A 24,039-nucleotide genomic window follows, 5' to 3' on the forward strand; every position below is an offset into this window, starting at 1 on the left:
GGGGAGGGGAGAGGCAGGCGGGGAGGTGGAGATGAAAACACACACACACACACACACACACACACACACACACCCTTCCTAAGCAGCTCTGGGGGAAAAAAAAAAAGCACCAGGAGCAGTTATAGAAGTCCTCAGTTCATATCAGTATGCAGATACAAGGAAACATTAATTAACTTAAGCAGGGTGGACACTCATCAGCTTAGTTCTGTTTCAAAAGTCCAGGCTGCTGAAATTAAACTCTGATGCCATTCATGCCAGCATCCAATCACCGGAGAGACCAGAAGTTCGGCGATGCCTCCAAGTTGCCCACAAGTGTGGCCACTATACCTCCAGGACTCTAAAGCTGTGGTAGAGGGGGAAGAACAACTTTAGAGAGGATGCCCAGCTGGTAAGAATCAAGTGTTTCTGAGGTTTTAGTCACTTGACAAATCTCATTGGCTAAAATCAAGAAACGCTCCGCCTCTTTGCAAATGTGTGTGAAGGGGGGAAGTGTCTAAACTTCTATGTCTGATAGCATTTGACCCTATTGCTTTTAGGCTCCTGGCTTTATATCTATATATACACAGGTATATGTGTATATGTTATATAATTGTTCTCCACTTGTTGACTGTCAAAGAGAGTTGGAGGAAATGAATTGTGAAACTTCACGGTGTGCCACCCTACAGTACTGTCCCGACCCATACATCCAGCGGTGAGTTGAAATGTGACGTAACTTCTATCAAAACTTAATTGGAGTGCCTTGTGTATTATGAGTGTTTCTGCTGTGGACAAAGGGCAACCCCTCCTTGTTTATGAGCACAGCGATATTATTTTGGACTTTCTGTGAACTGAAAGTGGTCTGTGGGCATCTTTTCTGATTTTAGTTCATGTCTGGATCTACGAAGTGACAAGGGTGGAAGACAATTTTCCCATGGTTTCTTGAAAAATTGTCACACCCCTTTAAGATGTTTAAACTCTGTTCTTTGCCTTGCTCAGCACTCACCCACCCAAGAAGAAGAAATGTCATTGGACAGGGACATGATAATCTGTGGTCTATCTTCGAGTCAAAATAAACACAGAATACTTTTGATTTATACATTAAAAATAGATGAAGTAGCCATTGTTATGCTGCCAGATTGTGGCTTGTCATTCTGACTCTAAGAAATATTTTCTTCTTGATTTGTTTCATAACAAACATCATCTTTTGACAAATCTGACTTTTAAAATTTATGATGATACTGAATTTTATTTATGTTTATAGGAAGAAACATTTGCCTAGTACTAAGAGGGAATATTAGCGAGCATGCACGATGTGTGTGTATGTGTTTCAAATTAGAGTTTGCTATTTTTAAACTGGTAAATGAAATCTGAACAGTGTTTTTCCAGTCATAAAGTTATGGGAGATATTTAAGTCGTATGTAGCAGTGTGATGTTGTTAATTTAACAGCATGCGATGTGATGTTGGAATTTCATACTTTATTTTATAAGACTAATGAGAGAGGTCCTCTGAGTGTTGAAAATGGTGAGGTTCCAAAGGGGTTAACTTGTCATTCACCACCGGTGCTTATTGGAACCTTGTACTAGAATTGGAGTGGGCTCTCTGGGAAGGGCTCAGTTACTGTCAAATTGCCTAGGCAATTAGGGAAGATGTGTGATCTTTTTCATTAATATGACTTGTCACCATGTAGGACACTAATGTGGACTATGTAGACTTTGCTCCTCTTGCTGTGAGGTTTCTGGTGGGCTGTCTGAGAACACAGAAGCAGAAAAGTAAAGCAGAAAGGTAAATGGCGGAGAAAGAAAAGAGAGGAAGAAAAAGGAAAGAGAGAGAGAGACAGAGAGGAAGCAAGTTTGTGGTTTTCCAGGTTGAAATAGGAAATGTAAGCGGTGATTGGATTCCTGCCTTACTGTCTGCCACAAACGACAATGTTAACAAAAATGGACGGCCCTGGAGCTGATGTTCTTGGATAATTTGAAAATTAAATTTAGTTGGAGTTTGGAATTGGGTCAATAAAGAGCAAAATACCCAACATTTTCTGGTTCTCAAAATTTGTTTCCAGACACAAAATTTTCTATCCTACTGAAATTCTTTTGCAATGTTATTCTACGAGCATAGCTCTGGTGAAACATTTGCTATATAATGCTTCCCTTGTGGATATCTTTTTTAAATAGGTACTTGGATCTACCTCAGCTCTAGAAGAAACTTTCTTCTATTGACTAGAAACCCACACGTCAATCCTGTATACCTCTGCCTTAGAGGCATTTCTAGTGATTGACAAGAGAAGCCTTTAAATATAAATAAATGAGAAAATTGCGTCTCAAACTGTCCCTGCAACCTGTTAATTCATGGAGCAAAAATCATCTGTTTTGGACATGTTGTAAAATTCAAAATACCCATAATACTTTAAAATAGTTTTACACTTTGCCAAATGCCCTGAGCTTTTAATCATGGTGAGTGTTGTTTCTGGGAAAAGGACAAAAGCACATGGGGAGCTGTGAGATAGTGGTGGGGGGGCGGGGTCAGGAAACATTTATTCACCTGATAAATGGTGTTAGGCAAGATGGTGTCCTCTCTATTTGTAATTAAAACTTAAGTGGCAAATAAAGAGCAGAAAAAAGTGCGTTGCTGATCATCTATCTACTCTGTGCAAGTCACTGGAAATACCAAAATGGGTAAGATATGGCTGTGATGTTCATTTAACTCAGCGATACTTATATATTTAATAACAGATACATTTTCCTCAAATATTTTAAATGTTTTGCCACAGACTTTAAGAGCTGAATTATTATTATTTTCCTATCTATCCTGCTTAGTGAGTAAATGAATAAGTGGATTATCACTATAAGAAACCTGCGATACTGTATATTGCCAAAGTAAGAATAAACAATATTCACTTTAACGCCTAGTGAGTGAATGGGTTTGAGTTGCTTTTTCTTAGCAGACAACCCTTGTAGTTCTCAGTTTACAAAATCTATTTTAAGAAAGACCAAATTTAATCATTCCATAATCATCGTCATCTACATAGTTAAATCTGTCTTTTTCCTGACCTTGTCTTTTGAAAGAAGTCATGAAAGGGAATTTTCAAAAGAGGAAAGAACAAGATATCTTGTTATTTTTAACTCCAAGCTACTTTAATGCATGATTTCCTTCTATCACAGAATAGGATAAATGAGGGATGCTATTACCATTTATTACTGAATGTTAATGCCATTCCCAAAAAGCCAATTTCAAAGTACTATGATAATCATTCTCTCAGTTAAAATTGCGATTTCACTGTTTTTTTTCCTTTGCACCTAAAAATATTGACACTATACGTTTATTTCTGCCCCAGTATTGATCCAATTTACTTTAGTCTTTGCAAAAACTTCTGATAACCACAGAGGCATGAAAACTATACAGCTTAGTTTTCCCCTGTTGATGACATTGACCATTACAAAGAAGAGGAAAAGGTGGGAAAAATCACAAGCCTTGTCATTTTATTGCTAACTTGGTTTTCACAAAATATCAAAGCATAGATGAAATTATGCTAGATAAATAAATAAGAGCCAGTGGGTAAGTTACCATTTTCTTAAAAATGAAAACTGAACAATAAGTTCTGTTTACATTTTAATAGGTTAAAAACTCAAGATGAATCTAAAATTTAGCATTTTAGAAGCTAAATCTCTGTTAGTGTGTTGTTGGGTAATAATCGAGGCTGTCTTTCATCCTGTGGTTTTTTTTTTTTTTTTTTTTAGAATTGCCATCTAGTTTTTAAAATAGATTTTTTAATGGAGTAATTCTAAAAGGAAGATTAATTTCTTTCAAAATATAATTTTTTGAAAATAAAGCAGTTAAAGTGATAATAAAAATGAACCAAGATTAAATCTTGAACATAATATGATAGCCGAGGGCTAAAAATAAGAGAAAATGAAACATTAAAATTTGAACCACTTGCAAGATAATTTTGTGTTCTTTTTGCCAGTCCCCTCTATTCAAAAAAGCTCAAACTGCTAGCATGGTGTATGGATGAGTAAGAAGTATTTCCTGTGTAAATTACATATTGATTGAAAATGTTATGCTGTACTAGCTGAAAGGTCAACTTTATTCACTCTGTTTTCTAAATATATCCCAAAAGGAAGTGTGGTGACAGAGAACTTATAGTGGAAGATCATTTCATTTATCAGATGAAATCACAGAAAGGCAGGTGTACTTCTGTGTTGGGTGCCCTCCACTTGTCTCTCCACATGTGTCCTCCATTCTTCTTGTTCTGTTCTTCTGGAAGCTTACTTCTAAAGACTACATTGACAGTTCCTTTATCCTCTGGTTTCCTCTTGGGTTAAAAGAGCATAGGAATGAAGTTAGGATATATGTTTCCCAGGCCACTTCCCTGTTGGATTTTTTTACTAAAGGCTGCAGGTCCTGTCAGATGGCCTTGCCACAGGTCCAAATGTCTTGAGTTCAAGTAACTGGTCCCTACTCTCCCTTTCTTTCAAGCTTAGAGGTGGTAGCCAGTCTCAGCCATGATTAACTCCAAAAAGCCCTATCCTATTCCTTGTACCTTGATACATAGTTTCTTCATTAAATTCTCTACAATCACTCTTTTTTCAAGTGCTCTTACTCCTATCAGGATCATGACAAGTATGAAGATGAAATATACTCCCACAGTGCTCTTTATGCACATACAAAGACTTGCAGAATTGATATAACATATAATAATACAATTTCATATGTGAGATAAAGGATGTATCCATCCATTGCAAAACAGTTTTTAGTAAGATTGCTCCATTCATTTTAGCCATCTCCATAATCACTGTTTGTCTGTAACAAGCCAGCATGCAACGGTCTGTGTGTATTGTCTCTATCAGTGCTTGAATTGAAGCAAGGCAGAAGGCAGGAAGAATTGGTTCCTAAAGAAATATGAAGGTACAAATTGTCAACAGGGACTAACGTATCCATCAGTTGTAACCAACAAGAAACTGCTTCAAAGCCTTACAATATTCACCAGAATAAGTTCTCAAAGAACTTTATGATCATTTGTGGTTAGCCCGAAGTGTGACGGGTTACAATTCTGTATGCTACTCCTTTGCTGTAAGTGCATTTATTTGGGGAAGTGTGTTAGTTGAGTGCACATAGAACTTGTTAAAAGATCTGAATCACAGTCTTAACTTCATCACTAACTGACTGTATGACATTCATGAAATCATTTAAGCTATTTAAGTAAAAGTTTCCTCATAAAGTAATCAGAGATTATAACCTCTGATCTACTGTTCACGGCTGGGACTTGGAGGATTATATATGAACCCAACAGAACTCTGAAATGCATTCCCTTAGTGTAATGCTCAGTTGTGCTTCTGTGTGTGTAGCACATCAGCTAGACTGGGGATTCCTTTCCAGCAACAATTGTGTCCTCATGTGGGCATACCTGAAGTTCCATTTTGCTTTATATCATCTTTGAATTAAGGACAACAATTATGGGTCTTGGCATGATCTTGGCTTGTCTCTCTCAGTACTTATACTTCAGAATTGAGAAATCTGAATCCCAGAGGGGCAAAGTGTTTTTCCCCAAATCACAGAACAAAATAGAAGCAGAACCAGACCTAGAATTTAAGTCTCATTATCCAGTTCAATGTTATTTCTACCACAGAACATATTAATAATTTTATTAGAACTGTATAGAACTTTACGGTTAACAAAGTATTCCCGGTACCTTACATATCTCATCCACCTGGGAGGTGGGCAGGTGTGAAAGGCAGAATAATGGCCCCCAAAGATGGCCAGGTGCTAATCTCCAGAACCAGTAAATATGGTATATTACACAGCAAAGGGGAATTAAGGTTTAAGCTGACCTTAAATTAGGCCAATCTTGGATTGCCCATGTGGGTTCAATGTAATCGTGAGAGTCCTTAAAAATGGAAATTGGAGGGAGAAAAAGAGTCAGAATTGTGATGTGAAAAACATCTTAACAGATTTTGAAGATGGAAGGGGATCATAAGCCAAGGAAGGCTGGCACTTCTAGACGCTGGAAAAGGCGAGGTAACAGATTTTCCTCTACAGCCTCCAGAAGGAATGCAGCCCTGCCAGTACCTTGACTTCAATCCAGTGGGAGCCATGTCAGGTTTCTGACCTATCCAACTGTAAGATCACGCATTTGTATCGGCTTAAACCACAAGTTCGCGGTAACTTGTTACAGCAGCAATAGGAAACTAATTCACCACGTAAAGGATTTTTATCCTCAAATTGTAGATGTAGAAACTCAAACTATTTTTTTTTTTGGTTTTGATTTGTTTAAAGAATTCCAGAAACTATTTTATTTTATTTACTTATTTTTATTTTTTGGTGCTGAGTGGGGGCAGTAGAAGATGAGAGTGAGATATAGTCCTAGACCTCAGGGAATCCAATGTAGAATTACATATATAGAGCTAATACAACGGAGTTCATGGGAGAGTAGGAAGACACCTGCTTGCTGAGGACTACAAATGCAAAGCACCCACCCTGGAGGCAGTGAATTGGAAGGGGGATCTCTGTTAGTAGCCTCTGTTCAAGTTCCTCAACATGCTTTCCATGGAGGTATATTATATTCAACTCTTAGATGGTAACTGATGCCCAAAATTGTAACATCCAAGTTGGCTTTCAGGAAAACATAGTGATGTACATTTTCATTTCTGATGTTTTCTGGAATTCAGAGAAATGTTCTATCAACAGCCTGAGACTATGATTTGATAAGTCTAGGTGGAGCCTTTGGATGACATTGTAAACAAAACAAACCTTTCTGATTCATGTAGTTCTCAGTCCACTATTGAAAAACCAGCTCTAGACCTTCTGATGCTATAAGGTTCCCAGTTAATTTTAGGTTTACAATTACATTGATACATCTCTCTGGGAAATTGAGGGTGAGGGGAAGGAATGCAAAACTAGCATTTTCTATCAAGCACTGCAGATGATTCATTTGTTTGCACAACCAATTTTGAGACCATATAGCGAGACAAACTTGTACCCAGTGTCCCAATAGGAAGCTTGAAAAAAGGTACCCAATGATATGAACAACAGACACATGCCTTCCTAAAGAGAGACTTCATGTTCTCACTTTACTTAAGAGCCAAATGGATTGTGAGATTAAAGTAGCAATTTTCAATCTGTTTTAAGTCAAGAGAGCCAAGTTTCTGATTAGCTGTTTTGCAGCTCAAATTTGTCCTGACAGAGTTCCTATCTCCTTTAAATAACTCGCCAAGGAACAGTCCTCAAGCAACAAGTGATGGATGGATAAAGCACTATAATTATGATCAAAGTCCAAAGACTTTAGTCTATGTAATTATGCACTTCCAAACTCCTGAAAATCACTTTGTTCCATTTAAAATAGATGAGAAATGGACATGAAGTGATGTGTACTTATTGGTTAGTCAAGGTTTTGGAAATGACAGTTATTAACGTGTTGGTTTTACCTTAAGCCATAATATTTGGGAGATAATTTAAATGGAGAGAATTAATTGTCACTCTGTTCTTATTGTTTGCCTCCTATTCTTTACTTATATCTGAGTCTTAATTATGAATTAGACTCTTTAAAGTTCAGAATGAATTTGTTAAGTAGAGAGAAACATTGTCAGGCTCAAAATCCCCTTGCCACTTTCAAATTTCCAGTACATTTTTCTTTTTTTCAAATGAGCAAGCTTAATTTGTCCAGTTGAACAGAAAACACCCTTTCTCACTTTCCATGAACTTGGTTAGCTCTCTCATGATTGAGGGGAAAACCAGCATCATGACCATGTTAAAACTGATAAAGCATTTTGACTCAAAAAGCAAAAAACTGGATGTTGGTGTGATAATTTCATCAACCACATGGTTACCCAGGGTAGATTTTTAACATAAGCCTTTTTACAAATGGTAGTGTAGCTTGAAATAAATAATAGGATACCTACAAATCCATGGTAGAGGAAACACTGTAATAGACTTTGCCCTCTAAAGTTAAATATGTTATACCTAAAAATTGTTGACTGCATTTGACCTTTTTGCTTCATCATATCCTAACATTTCATCAAGAGAGTCAACTTTTAGAGCTTCCTTAAAAATCCCAAGCTTTTATATATTTTTTCTGAAATTCGTCATTAGCTTTTCTTCTTTCCTGTTTTTTCTGATTCTGCCAAACTTCTATTTTATGCTTTCATTTAATAGTGTCCTTTACTTGTTAACTACATAAATAAAATAAATATAGTATATTTATTGAAGCTTTCATTGAGAAAGGTATCTTCCATTTTCTCCATAATATTACAACCTCTTCCAAATAGAAAGTGCTAATAAAATGTGTTTCCATTTTGTCTTTCTTTTTCCCATCTTTGTTATCTTGGGGGATGAATGAAAATTTTCTGTTGGACAGGATTTTCAAAACTAAATTATGAGCAATCTATCTAAAGGCTTCTAGTCCAAATGAAATTTTTCAGCATCTTAATTAATACTATCAAATGTGATAAATCTTTCCACCTGTGTCAGCGATTCCCGTAGAGGCTGATGTGGATCTGAGATTTCTTTGCTAAAACTTGGCATATTAATGGATGATACACTCAAGTTAATGCTGGTGAATTCAGTTCATCTACAGAATCTCGTGTAGAATCAAGTCTTCTCACTGAGCAAAGGCCTTCGGTGTTGTCCTCCCCATGAATGCACTAGCAACCTTCTTTCTGGCATTTGAGGTACCCCTCATCTTCCTACATACAATTTATATACAATTTTATCTTTAATTCTTGAATCCTTCAAAGAAGTGTGGAAAGTTTTTTTTTTTTTTCCTTTTTACTTTTCTCCTCCCCTTCCTTTCTTCTTTTTTCTTTCACAGAAGCTCTGTATTTCTTTGCTTCTTAGGAAGACAGAATATATATGAAAAAGCTAAAAATATCACAAAGCACATTTTTTTAAACCAGTCTAAGCTTTTCTCTGCAAAAGTGAAACTGGGGCATTTTGTAAGCAAAAAATAAGAAATTGTGACAGTAACATATCCCAAATAAAAGCACATAAAACTTACAACATATATAATTTTTGGTTTTGTAAGAAAAAAGAATTAGTATCTAGTTTATCTAAGTTGCTAAGTACATTTTAAAGGAGTTTTTTAAGTTAACTAATATTTAATAAATTGATAACGATGCTGGTTGGGTGACAAGAAATAGAAAGAGGGAAATGATAATGGTTTAAATAGTTCAACATTGTCAACTATAAAACTATTCAATAATGTTCAGTAAATATTTAATCCTTATTTTGTATATATGATAAGGAATTGAAAAACTGGGACGTTTTTAGTACTGTTTTTACTGCAGCAACACTGGTTCTAGAACCATCTGAATTAAGTGTGCAGTAAAGGAAGATCATTAATGCTCAGGAGCTCAGGAGGAAACATAAACATAAATGTTAGAACACTTTAGTTATTTTCAGAGGAAGTATATTCAGATAAAGGCACTTGTGAGTTCATATTAATGATATCAAAAATTATTTACTAGACAAATAACATGTTCCCAACAATGATGGAAGCCAACAGGGAAAAATGTTTTAAAACAGTTGTTTTATATGGCATCTTCTAGGGCCAAAATTTTTTATACATAGAAGTTATAAGAAAATAATTTCAATGTTTGGGGTGACTGGGTAGCTCAGTCAGTTGAGCATCCAACTCTTGACTTCAGTTCAGATCATGAGCTCACAATTAGTGGGATAGAGCCCCTTACTGGGCTCTGTGCTGACAGCGTGGAGCCTGCTTGAGATTCTCTCTCTCCCTCTCTCTCTGCCCTTCCCCTACTCACATGTGTACGCTCTCTCTCTCAAAATAAATAAACATTTAAAGTGATAATTTCAATGTTTTAATTATAAAAATAAATAATAACTTCTAATTTGTTATGTATTTTTGCGTTTAACATAAGTAACTGCATAGGGATCACAATATCAATGCAACTTAATATATTTATTTCCATTATTGAGCCTTTAGTTTGTTATCATTTTTATTAAATTTTTATTAACTTTTATAATTTTTATTAAACATTTACAATATTATATACCAGCTTTTTTTTTTTTTTTTTGACTCATTTCCTTGGGATCATCCCATGGAACATATATCTAAGGAAAGCAAACTAATGCATGTTCAGTCCATACAAAGTGCCATATAATACCTGCATTATCTCCTATAATACATTTTTTGAGGCAAGTGACATCCCAATTTGCAGATGGAAGAAAAAAATACTCAGAGTTGTAACTAATACAACCAGGTGACTTAACTAGTAAGTGGAAGGACCGCTTTGTATTTTCCTCCTCATCTGAGTCAGAATTGGAAACCAGGGCCATCTCATCTGAAGACTTGGCCGCTTTCCCCACAATATGCTTCCACCTAAGAAGTGAGAGGGTTCACAAATAAAAAGGAATATATTTTTTCAAGTTTCTGCAAAACATTACTATTGAAAGGGACACACCAATGTATTTTGTCAGAGTCCCAGCTTTGGCTATTACTGTATTTAATTTTTGCTAATTCAATGGATGTAAAATGATGTGGCTTTAATGAACACTTTTCTATTAACTGGGGCAACTAAAGAAACCACGGTTACTAATTTTTAAAGATGTCAACTTTTGACACTGTGTTTCTAGAAAAGGAGGATGAAGCATAAACAGCTAAGTATCTCATATTTATTGAGTTCTTACTATGCACCAGAAACTATTATAAGCATTTTACATATTTAATTTTACACATTTAATCTTCAAACCACCTTAAGGTGATTTACTAGGATTATCAATTGCTAACCAAGAGACAGTAGTATAATGTTTAAGAGACTGGATTTGGGGGCCAGTGTGCCTTGATTCATATTCCTTCTCTGCCAATTGTTAAATCTCCTAACTTAATCTCTGTGTCTATTTCCTCATGGATAGTAGTATCTACCTGACTGGGTTGCTTTGAGAATTAAATGAGTTAATAGTATAAATTGCTTAAGAGAGCATCTGGCACGTAGAAATCTCTAGATAGGTGGTAGCTCTTAATATTCAGATTCCATAGATGAAGACACTGAGGCACAGAATAACTTGTCCAGGTAACATCTAGACACTCATGGAGATGAGTAGGATCCTGATTTATAGAAAATTATTGTTTATAGTCGGTGCCTTAGTTAACTCTCAGTAAATTTTATGTGGGAATGGTTTTTGTCATAAGTTTTGTCTTTTTGGTATGCTTAGAGACCATAAAACAAATCATTTACATTCTAGAAAAACAGTCTAAAGAGGGGAAATGTTACCAAGTACATTTTGTACCATTAATACAATCCTGGAGAGCCAAATTTGAGGACAAACTGCTCTACAAGTGCATAATATGTGAATGAATGAATGAGTGAATTAGTGAATGAATCTTTTGCATATCACAAATAATTTCTGTTGTATTTCTCTCTGATATACCATAGAACTTTATATTTATCTTAAGGTATTTATATTTACTTAAATCACTAAGCTCTTCATTGTTTCTGATTATATACTGTGTCTTACATGGAGTCCTGTACATAACAGGTATTCAATAATTATTTGTTTAACTCAGTTGAGATGGTTTGCTCCATATTTGTGCACTTTGTTCCCTCCCTCTCACTCCTCAATCACCTTTCCCTCCCTTGATACATGGTCTTACACCAAATGAAGGACCGAATGGAAGATGTCGGCATATAGGAACCTGGCCTACTGGTATTTGTCTCCTTATAACAGAGATAAATCTTGGCCAAAAAGTTGAAAATGAAAATTAGAAAAGCAAATGAATTGGGTTTGAGACTAGAGATGGTTGCTTGTCATATCCATAATTTATTCCTTGGCAAAATGGTTTTGGTCATCATGGCAAACCATGTGAGAACCCGTGTAAGGCAGACACTACCAGAAACCAGAGGCAGCTTGGGTCTGAAACAGGCTTCTCTAGTCACAAGGGAGTGCCATGATTTTCATTGCTCAAGAATTCTGTTCAGTCTCAACCAATGGGAACCTTGAAATGAAACTATCTGGCTGGGTAACTAATGCTACTCTTGGCAGCAGCAGTCTATGGATCCTTTTCATTGAACGGGGACAGACTATAAATAATAGCATTTGTCTAGCACTTTATCACTTCCAAGAACTCCAGAAGTCCTAACAAATAGACACTAATCTTGAACTCCAGTTTGTAGGTAGAAAGGTTTTAAACACAAAGAGGAGGGTCACTATAAAAAGATAACAATCTAAATGCTGATGTGGTTCTTCAGTTTCAGATTTTAGGCTAAAAGTGACTATTCTGTTATACTGGACTTTTTAGTAATTAGTCATGCCCTAAAAACTAGGTCATCACTGGGGCATAAATTTTTTTCTAAAAATGGGAGTAGTATCTGTGCTAAGACAGTGACTGGTCCATATGTCTATGTTCTGTGATGAGTAGTTGACCAAAGTTATTAAATCTAATCTAATCTCAATAACCTCTCTCTTAGAGGGCCCAACTCAACAGTTTCTCCTCTGGTGGCTCCTTTAGTCACACAATAAAATCCAGGAGGCTGATGGAGAGAAATGATTCATTGTGTTAGCCTAAAGAGCCTTTGCAAAGCCACGCAAGGCTTTAGCCACCCTCATCTTACAAGGTACAACTACCTGGGCAGTGTGCATGTAGCTGCCCTAGGAAGCCAAATGAGGAGTCTGCCCTTCCTCCATTCCCTTCTATGTTTCCAAGAATAGAAAAGTTAACACTAAAAATCATGAATTCCCAAAACCCTGGACTACAGAATATGCATGAGTTTTAAAGAAAATGGGTATTTATTTCATTTGCAATGAAAATATTGCTGGGGCGCCTGGGTGGCGCAGTCGGTTAAGCGTCCGACTTCAGCTAGGTCACGATCTCGTGGTCCGGGAGTTCGAGCCCCGCGTCAGGCTCTGGGCTGATGGCTCAGAGCCTGGAGCCTGTTTCCAATTCTGTGTCTCCCTCTCTCTCTGCCCCTCCCCCGTTCATGCTCTGTCTCTCTCTGTTCCAAAATAAATAAACGTTGAAAAAAAAAAAAGAAAATATTGCTTTTTTTATTCTTTAAGTTTTTATTTAAATTCCAATTAACAGATAGTGTAATATTAGTTTCAAGTGTATAGTGATTCAACACTTACGTACAACACCAGTGCTCATCACGTGTGTGCTCTTTAATCTTCATCACCTCTTTAACTCCTCCTCCACCTCTCTTCTGGTAACCATCAGTTTCTTCTCCATAGTTAAGAGTCTGTTTGTTGGTTTGCCTCTCTCTCTCTCTCTCTCTCTCTCTCTCTCTCTCTCTCTCCCCCTCCTTCCCTTTGCTCATTTGTTTTGTTTCTTAAATTCCACTTACGAGTGAAATCATGTGGCCTTTATCTTTCCCTGACTGGCTTATTTCCTTCAGCATAATACTCTAGCTCCATCCATATTGTTGTAAATGGCAACATTTCATTCTTTTTAATGGCTGAGTAATATTCCATTCATATATACCACAACTTTATGGCTAAAAACAACACAAGAAACAATAGGTATTGGCAAGGATGTAGAAGAAGGACAACCCTCTTGGCCTGTTGGTGGGAATGCAAACTGGTGCAGCCACTCTGGAAAACTATACGCAGGTCCCTCCAAAAGTTAAAAATAGAACTATCCTACAATCCAGCAATTGCACTACTAGGTATTTACCCAAAGAATACAAAAATATGAATTCAAAGGGATACATTCACCCTGGTGTTTGTAGCAGCATTATCTACAATAGCTAAATTATGGAAACAGCCCACAGTCCATACACTGATGAATGGATATAAAATATTACTTCTTTTAAGGAAATCCATATTAAGAGACCCAATGAGATCACCTGTATGTCATAACTAAGATGCTTACAGATTCCTGCATGAAAAGACTGAATAACTAATTTTGAAGGTCTTTTATAATAGTATTCTGTCAATAGTAGTACAATGTACTACTCAGTGGGAATACATAATTCTATAATTTTTAATAAAATATATTTATAGTATAGTTTCAATTTTTTATGCATCCCTATGTTCATTGCATCATTCCAATAGCCAAGGCATGGAAGCAACAGTTTCAAAACTTTAAGGGAAAAAAGTGAGGCAGGGAGAAGAGGAAGAGGAAAAAAGAGTCTTTCAATGACTGTGTGCTCAAATGTCATGACCTCTTATTTAATTGCAACCTGACCTCTTCCTTTCATAATCCCCAGTTCCTTACTATACTATTTTGTCCATATAACATCTTTCAAAATACTATTTCATTTGCTTTCTGTATTTATTGCTTATTCGTCTCTTCACTGTGGAAGTTAAACTCCACAAGGCCAGGGTATTTGTCTCTTTTGTGCCCTGATTTATCCCAAACACCTACAACAGTGCTAGGCACTTGTGCATGTTCTGTAAATTCCTGTTAGCTGATGAGCTATGGGAAAAGGGCTAATAAAAAGTCCTTAGTTACTGTTAGTTATATCATTTTTCCTGATGATAAGATATGATTTCTTTAAAATGAGTGGGAAAAAATCATACTGAAAAAAAAAAAAAAAAAAGAAAGAGTTTCTCATTTGCCAGGGAAATAAGGCTTAAAAGAGTTGGGTAAATGACTCAACATCATGGAGCTGGTGAGTGGAGGAACCAAAACTCACAATCACCATTACACACTCAGAATACAGTGTTCTCACTCAACTTGGCCACCTATCCTGTTTGTAAGCTTGAGCATCTTATTTATCCAAAACTCTCATAGTTGTTCAGGGTTTTATCATGTAAAATCCTTCGCATATAGGATTTGAGCTCCAGAGCTAATATTTCCACCTTACAGATAAATTACTTGAAGGTAGAGAGCTAGTGACTTGCTGATGTCACACAGATGCCTATTTAAGGGCAAAGGCAGACTTAGAATCCCGGAACTTAACCAAATAGCCTTTTTGTTATGACATATTTTTCTCTTGCAGCTGTTAAATTAAAAACTGTACTGAGTCCGTCTATGTGCCAACCCCTATTCCACACACTGGTGAGCAAAAACTTGTCGCTGTTATTGTGGAACTTGCACCTCCAGCCCACAAATAAGCACGTGATATGTTGAATGGTAGACATTCTCTGTATAAAAGGGAGGTAAGGTAAGGGGTATATAGAGAGAATGACAGGTTTGGAAGAAGTACTATATTAAATGGATGGCCATCTTTAAATCCTCTTAGATGAAGTGACCTTTGAGTGGAGATCTGAAAGGAATAAGGAGGAGACCTGGGGGAGAAAGAGAATCCCAGGTAGGGAGTGCAGAGATCAGAGTAGCTGGAACAGAGTCAACAACAACCAAGTTAAGAGGTGAGGCCAATTTTCAGAGAGCAGGGTTTCGGAAGGTGGATGTAAAGAAGGATTGATATTTCTCCCCTAAGGATGTTATTTTTTCTTCTATTTTATTTTTTTTTAATTTTTTTTCAACGTTTTTATTTATTTATGGGACAGACAGAGACAGAGCATGAACGGGGGAGGGGCAGAGAGAGAGGGAGACACAGAATCGGAAACAGGCTCCAGGCTCCGAGCCATCAGCCCAGAGCCTGACGCGGGGCTCGAACTCACGGACCATGAGATCGTGACCTGGCTGAAGTCGGACACTTAACCGACTGTGCCACCCAGGCGCCCCTCTTCTATTTTAAAGAATCACTTTGGCTGTGTGCTCTGTGGGGAATAGACTATAGAGATCAAGTTCAGAGGCTTTGGTTCCAGATGAGAGTTGATGGTGCTTTGTACCAAGGTGGTAAATAGTGGTGGTATCAAGGATATATTTCAAAAGGTGACCAATACAATTGTTGAAGTTTGTAGAAGGACCTTATTTGGCGCTTGGGTGTCATCTGTAAAAGGGCATCTCATCTCCACAGCATGGCATTACCTGAGTAAGTGTATGTCCATCCAAAGCTAGCTCTTAAACATGAAAGCTTAGAAGCCTGATGTTTCAACACAACATCAATTTCTTGGTTAACCAAACATTCTAAGATGGATGTGTGAAAATGGAAAGTCAGCGTGTTAACTCATAATGAGAAGTATGACCACCTTGAATAAGATTCTGTTGACTGATAAGCATATTCTTCTCCCGTAGACATATTGTAGGGGATAGCAAATTAGACTTATAATGTTGCTAGGTGAATAAGGCATAGCAGAAACAAAAATGGAGGTAACGGATAATTTGATAACCTGATCTATCTCCATATAACTAAGTCCCTAAAGATACACATACTGAAAGGAACATATAAATACTCATATACCAGAATATACAGGTCTCACAACAGAGCTAGAGACCCAACAGCATGTATCTCTCTTCTTATTCCTCAGTCCTGACCAAGGACCAAGAAATTCTCTATTCCACTTTGACTAGTACCTTCTTCCTTTAAATATGTTAATATGTCTAATAGGAGTTTACTCTAATTTTGGCGTGAGATCATTTCTCTTTGGTGACTTTGCCAATGAGATCCACTATATTTTTGCTTTACTCACAAAAGGAATGAATCTTATGTCTCAGTTTCTGAGTTATTCCTAGTGTATGTAACTATTATGAACTGTCTTAAATAATTCTCCTAAAATCCTGCTTAATAATTATCTCTTACATTTAGACTGATCAAATCAAAACAAGTACAATTTTCTTTTCAAATCATGGTACCTGCTGATCATGTTGTTGTTGTAGCTGTTAATTTTAGAATAATAATACTCAAATAACTTAATTTTCCAGATGTCTCAGTTGAGTCTACCTAAAACTAGACTATTTTGGATATATGGAAGATAAGATTTCATGAGCTGTAATTGTTAAGCAAAAATTCCTTTGAGTGTTTAATTTTCTTCAAGTCTTTTGCCCTGAACCATGTTTCATTTATAATGAGATGCTTGTCTAGTTGTCTGTAACATTTATATTTTTTAAGGGATTAAATCTAAGCAGATCTTAGTCTTTGTTATTTTAGCTCCAAAAGAGTGTGTTAGGTAGAAGCATCTCAAGTGTTTCATGTGGTCCTTTGTGCTTGGGGAAGAAATGGTTGAATTTCAGCCCACCCTCCACTAGGGCTGAAAAGATTAAAGAATCAACTCATGATTAGATCCTCTCTTTATGTGTGTTTATGTTATTCATGGTAAATGCTATATACCTAATCTCCCATTTATCTGTGAGACAACTTTGTGCTTATTAGCTAAAGCTGGGAAAGTATGAGACCCATCTGCCAGCAAATGTCCTAAAGTACAAAACCAGTTGAAGTATCCCAGTAAACATATGAGATAAATAAATACTTAGGTAAAAGCATGCTGTTTTTATTTTTAAAAAATGTAATGATGCCAAAGAAACAGATGACAAGTATCATTTGTGACAAAATGAAATATAAATTATTAAGATGGAAGCGTATATGAAACAAAGATAGGTTGTATTTTCTTCTACATATTATATGGAAAGAAAATCTGTTTCATTTTAGATCAATTCATGATTACTTTGTTTAACAGCTTTGATATTAGAACCTAAAAGTCTCCGAGGTTACTATTAGGGAATTTACTAAGAGGTAAAAGGTGTACAGATTTCTGTGTATATATTTTTTTACATTAACTTAAAGAAGTATTTCTCAGCTGAGTTTTTTTTTTTTTTTTTTTTTATGGAACAGGTCTGATATTACTAATGTTTATCTTGCAAAAGACTAAAGTGCTCAGTTATGCCAATGTTGTGATACCTTTTTATAAAAAGTATCAAAATATCTAAAAAAAACCCTAAAGGAATAACCAATAGAATAAATTGAAAAACCTACAAATTACAAAGCCCTTTCGTATTGCATTAATGACCTAGTTATTCAGAAATGTCTCTTGTACTGAGATACCTCACACTCAGATTTCAACATAAAATTTCTTGGCCCAACTCTTTCATGCCATGTCCTCTTATTTTCCATTGTCACATGCCCTCAATGTAATTTTTGTTCAGCTTGATGAGCTGGAAGAGATCTTAATTGGGTTGGTGGAGAAAAGCCAAATTCTAGCTTTTGCATTCCACTGAGAACACCTGAGTGGGAAGATCATGGGACAGCTCTTGAACTGTAGCTCTCTGCAGTGTATTTCATAGTGATTTCAAGCCTCGATCATCAGTTACAAAACAAATATCATAGTTTATAGTCTCAGGGACTCACAGAATTTGCAGAAGTGAAAGGATCATTAGTAATATTTTTAAGAGCTATTTTTAGTCTATTGGAACACAATTAAATAGAAATTGAGACATCTGCTTCTGTAAAATATTTAAAAATCAGAGACTCCTGGTTTCACTCCAACATGTAAGGATCTTTGAGGTTGTCACTCTTTCTCTTACAACAACAACAACAAAAGCTGGACAAAGTGAAAGCCAATTGCTTTTCTTGGACCCATCAGTGAAGTAAAGTTGCAGGACAAATCACTACCACAAAGCCTAAAAAGATAGATTCATCCAGAGACATATGGTATGGAACTACCTAGCCACAACTGAAGCCACAAAGTAGGAGGAAAAATTAATTGGTAACATTGTTTAATTGCTGGAGGTTGCTTCAACCATCTTGGTCCCCGACAGATCCGTTGGAATGGCAGTCTTAGAGGAGACCCCACCACCACCATCTTTCTTGCACTGATACCAGAAACCCCACCGGGTTCTCAAAATGGAGACTGAGTAAAATCCTCCACTGAAGGGGAAGGAAGGAGGAACCATTGTGAAATCAATAGTTTTCTCCACAACGCCGCAGAAGGACTGTTATCCAGAAGGAAAGACTTGGTCAGAAGCTCATCAGTTGGGAATGTTCTCACTCAAGCCCCATTCACACGCAATGTCTTCATAAGGAGAAAAAACAGCATCATTGACAGTGTAAGGGTTCAAGGAAATAGATGAGAAACACTGCAGTCTGAAAGGAAGAAGTGGTCAGGAGCAATAAAGCTATATCAGTGGAGAAGCACTTCTGAAGATAACATCCCTGTGATACACACTGAATAACTGAGATTTAATTGAAATATTATAGAGCCTTCTTCTCCACAACATCTCACCACTATATCAGGTGGACTCCAGTATAAGAGCAGCAAATTCAGCTGAAAGAGTTGCAAGGCACAGACTCTCGTAGAGAAAAACTCAAAATCAAAAAAAGAAAATAAAAATAAGGACACTAGAGGAAGTTGAAGTTTCTGACACCTAAACCTCCTGCAAACTTCAATTATAACCTAATTTCTACCAGTATTGACATAAATCATCCAACTAAAGGCAAATTTATTTGTTCCTATAATTCTATTGCATGTGCAGTTTTCAGCAAATCCCCAAGCATATAAAAGGTAGAAAAGTCACAGTATTAAAAACAAAACAACCATTGTAAACAGTCTCAGATATGATATCGGTGTTGGAATTATCCAACAGGAGATTAGTATTGTAAGGCTCTCATAGAAAAAGTCGAAAACCTGCAAAAAACTGATGAATTATATAAGAAGAGAAATGGAAAGTTTAAGAATCAAACGGAGATGATAGAAATAAAAAAATGCTAAAAAAACACTACAGTTTGTCCCAGATATGCAAGACTGGTTCAACATTCAAGACTGGTTCAACATTCAAAAATCAACTAATGTAATCCATCACATTAATAGGCTAAAGAAGACAAATCACATGATCGTATCAACAGATGCAGAGAAAGCATTTGACGGAATCTGACACCCATTCATGACACAAATTCTCAACAAATTAGTCTCAAATTGATAAAAAAAAAATCTACAAACAACCTACAGCTAACATATTTAATGATGAGAAACTAGAAGCTTTCCTGTTAAGATTAGGAACAGGCAAGGATGTCCCTTCTCACCACTGCTTTCAATATCTTATTTGATGTCCTAACACAGTGAGACTAGAAAAGGAAATTTAAGGTATACCATCTGGGAAGAAGATATAAAACTCTTTTATTTGCAGATGACATGATTATCTATGTGGGGAATCCAAAAGAATCAACAGCAACAACAAAAAAACTTCTGGAGCTAATAAATGGTTATAAACAAAGTTGTAGGGTGTAAGTTTAATGTACAAAAATCAATTTGTTTCCTGTATACTAACAGTAAACAAGTGGAATTTTAAATGAAAAAAATTAAAATAGCACACAAAAAATCACTTAGATACAAATCTAACAAAATATGGATAAGATCTGTATGAGTACATCTACAAAACACCGATGAATGGAGCCAACGTACAACTGAACAGAGAGTTATTCCGTGTTTATGGATAGGAAGATTCAATATTCTCAAGACATTAGTTTCACCCAACCTGATCTACACATTCAATATAATCTATATAAAAATAGCAGGAAGTTATTTTGTTGATATTGACAAACTGATTTTAAAGTTTATATGGAGAGATAAAAGACACAGAATAGTAAACACATTATTGAAGGAGGAGAAGTTGGAAGACTGACAATACTCAAGTTCAAGACTTAACATAAAGCTACAATTATCAAGACAGTGTGGTATTGGTGAAACAACAGATAAATCAATGAAAGGGAAGGAAGAGCCCAGAAATAAGCCCACATAAATGTAGACAATGGATTTATGTTTTTAACTGAAGTGTAGTTGACATAGAATGTTACATTAATTTCCATGACTAATCAACTCTATGTTGTGCTATGCTCACAGCAAGTATGGCTATCTTGTCACCCTACAACGCTACTACAATACCATTGTACAGTCAACTGATCTCTGACAAAGGAGAAAGGTAATGCAATGGAGCAAAGATAGCCTTTCAATAAATGGTGCTGGAACAAGTGGATAACCACATACAAAACACACACACACACACACACACACACACACACACACACACAGCTCGACACAGACCTTATACCCTTCATAAAAATCAACTTTAAATGCATGCATTATACCTAAATATAAAACTCAAAGCTATAAATCTCCTATAACAGGAGAAAATCTAGATGAACCTGGGTATGGTGATGACTTTTTACATATAATATCAAAGTAATAATCAATGAAAAACTAATGGATAAGCTGGATTTCATTAAAATTACAACTGCTGCTTTGTGAAAGACTCTGTCACAAAATAAGAAGATAAGCCATAGACTGGGAGAACATATTTGCAAAAGACAGATCTGGAAAAGGACTATTATTTAAAATATATAAACAACTGTTAAAGCTCAACAATAAGAAAATGAACAACCTGATTAAAAAGTGGGCAAAAGACCTGAACAGACACCTCCCCAAGGAAGATAAACAGATGGAAAAGAAACATATGAAAAGACACTCAACAATTTATGGCATTATGGAATTGCAAATTAAAACAATGTGATACCACTGCACATCTATTAGAATGGCCAAAATCCAAAACACTGACAACACCAAATGCTGGCAAATATGTGAAGCAGCATGAACCCTTATTCATTGCTGATGGGAATGCAAAATGATACAGCCACTTTGGAAGACAGTTTGGCAGTTTTTAACAAAACTAAAAATACTCTTATCACATGATCCAGTAATTGTGCTCCTTTGTATTTTCTCAAGTGAGTTGAAAACTTATGTTCATACAAAAACCTACATGTAGATGTTCATTAAAAATTGTCAAAAGCTTAAAGCAACTGAGATGCCCTTCAATAGGTAAATTGATAAATAAACAGGTATGTCCAGACCATGAAATATTGGTGCTAAGAAGAAATGAACTATCAAGACATAAAAAGACATGGGATAACCCTTAATGCATATTACAAAGTAATCTGAACCAATCTGATACCAATCTGAAAAGACTACATAATGTAGGATCACAACTATATGACATTGTGGAAAAGGCAAAACTATAGAAATAGTAAAAGTATCAATGTGGCCAGTCCTTTGGGAGAGACAGCGATAACAGGCAGAGTGCCGAGTAGTTTTAGGAGAGTAAAACTTTTCTGTAGGATACAATAGTGGATACATGTCATTATATATTTGCATACAATGCACAATACTAAGAGTGAACCCTCATATAAGCCATGTACTTTGGGCAACAATGATGTGTCAACTTAAGCCCACCAAGTGTCACAAATGTACCTCTCTGGTTGCACATGGGGGAAGCTGTGCATATGTGTAAGTAGGTGATATATGGAAAATCTCTGTGTCTCTGCTCAATTCTGCTGTATACCTACAACTGCTATAAAAAATAAAGCCTTTTCAAACACACAAAATAGTATAACAAGAATGAAAATGCCTTTTATGGGCTCATCAGTAGACTGACTCATCAATAGTCCACAGCCAGGGAAAGAAGCAATAAACTGGAAAATAAGTCAATAGGGTCTTCCAAACTGAAATGCAAGGAGAAAAAAAGAATGAAAAAACAAACAGATCATCCAAGAACAGTATCAAAAAGTATAGCATTCTTGTCATAGGAATACCAGAAAAAGAGACAAGATAACAGAAGAAATATTTAAGGTAATAATGGTTGAGAACTTGCTCAAATTAAAGAAAACAAGAACTGCAGATCTCAGAGCTCAGACAACAAGAAACATCAAAACCAAAACCAAACACACAGACACACAGACACACAGACACACACACACACACACACACACACACTTATAGGAATATATCATAATTGAACTGTAGAAAACCAATGACAGAGAAAATCTTGAAAGAACCTGAGGGTGAAGGAGGAAGGGAGGGAATCACCTTACGTGAAGGAGAACAAGAAGAAGAATTACAACAGACTTCTAAAAATTATTCAGGCAAACAAGAAAAAAAAGAGTGAAATACTAAATGGATTGGGGAAAAAACCCCCACAAACCTAAAATTCCACATCCAATGAAATTATCATTCAAAAGTGAAAGAAAAAAAGAGACAAACAAAAACTAGGGAGAATTTATTGCCATCACACCTGCCTGCAATAAATCTTAGAAGAAGTCCTTATAGCAGAAGGAAAATAATATAGGTAATATGCTTGAATAAGTGTATCTTCCCTATATGAAAGGAAAGAAGAGGGTTGGAGAAAGAATAAGTGAAGTAAAATAAATTTCTTTCTTATTCTTGATCTAAAAGAAAACAGTTTAAAGCAATAATAGTAACAATGTATTAATTGATTAAAACATAGAGCTAAGTGAAATAGATGGCAGGAGTGTCCCAAGAGATGAGAAAGAGGAATTGGAAGTTACTTTGTTGTAAGGCACCTACCCTACACATGAAATATAGTGTTATCTGAAGGCAGATTTAAATTAGTTAGAAATGCATATTGTGAACCCTAGGGCAAATGTTTAATTGTAATTGATACACAAATAGAGGGTATAAAATGGTATCATATAGTATGCTCAATTAAAACCAAAGTATGCTTGCAAAGAGGTGACAGTAGTGGGATCAAATAACAAATCCAATAAATAAAAGAACAGGTGCAAACATAGTCAATATTAACCCACCAAAACCAATAATCAACTTAATATGAATGGTCCAAATATACCAATTAAAAGATAGAGATTGCCTAAATATATATTGTCTAGAAGAAACTCACTTTAAGCATAAAGACTCAGACAAGTTATACTGAAAGCCATAGATGTTCTAGAAAATCACAATGACAAATTTTAGAACTAGAGGAGACCTTCAAGACTGGTATTGCCTTCCCATTTTCCAAGTGAGAAAAACCATGCCCCATGACTCACTGCGCCTTGACCAGGACCACACTGGAACCAGAGCAGGGCTGAGGAACACTGACTCAGAATTTAAGACGTGTGGCTCTATCATTTATTCAAGATGCCGTTTTTCGGTTTTCTTTACTTTTGATCAAATATCAGTAAAACCGGGTAAGACTTTATTACTTAGGACTTTTCGTTGAGTTTATAAAATATTTTAATGTGCTCAAGCTTTGCCCAATTTTCTGCCTTGGATATTCGATAGAACGAAGTTGCATCTACTTTTACGGTGAATGCAATCAAAATGTTTTTGTGTATAATGCTTAATAAAATGTGTGCACATGGTATAAGGCTGTAAATTTAATAAAGACAGAAGGGAGATGGCTGGTGGGGGACAGTGGTGTGCTCAAGCTAGTTCAGAACAGCCGGTCATTATATTTTCAGGAATTCTGCAAGCCAGTTGTTATACACGGCCATTATTAAAAAATAAAGTATACAAGCTCATAACTAAGCAAATGATATTAAAGGTGA

General features: G+C 36.0%; 1 protein-coding gene across 7 annotated transcripts in view; it reads left to right on the forward strand.

Annotated features, from left to right (window-relative positions):
- Positions 1-293: 293 nt before the first annotated feature.
- Positions 294-24,039, forward strand: part of TP63 (tumor protein p63) — a 231,914-nt gene continuing 208,168 nt past the window's right edge. For 3 of the 7 annotated variants that reach the window (XM_040481087.1, XM_040481088.1, XM_040481083.1), the window contains exon 1: positions 531-691. In XM_040481087.1, coding sequence (XP_040337021.1) covers positions 579-691 — 113 coding nt within the window. In that variant the 5' untranslated portion in view covers positions 531-578. Of the gene's footprint in view, positions 389-527; positions 692-24,039 lie in introns of those variants that run through there. The other 4 variants (XM_040481079.1, XM_040481080.1, XM_040481081.1 and 1 more) reach the window with 3 other exon arrangements.

The sequence above is a fragment of the Herpailurus yagouaroundi genome, unplaced genomic scaffold (assembly GCF_014898765.1).
Source record: "Herpailurus yagouaroundi ecotype Mexico unplaced genomic scaffold, PumYag 159, whole genome shotgun sequence".
Lineage (NCBI taxonomy): Eukaryota > Metazoa > Chordata > Mammalia > Carnivora > Felidae > Herpailurus > Herpailurus yagouaroundi.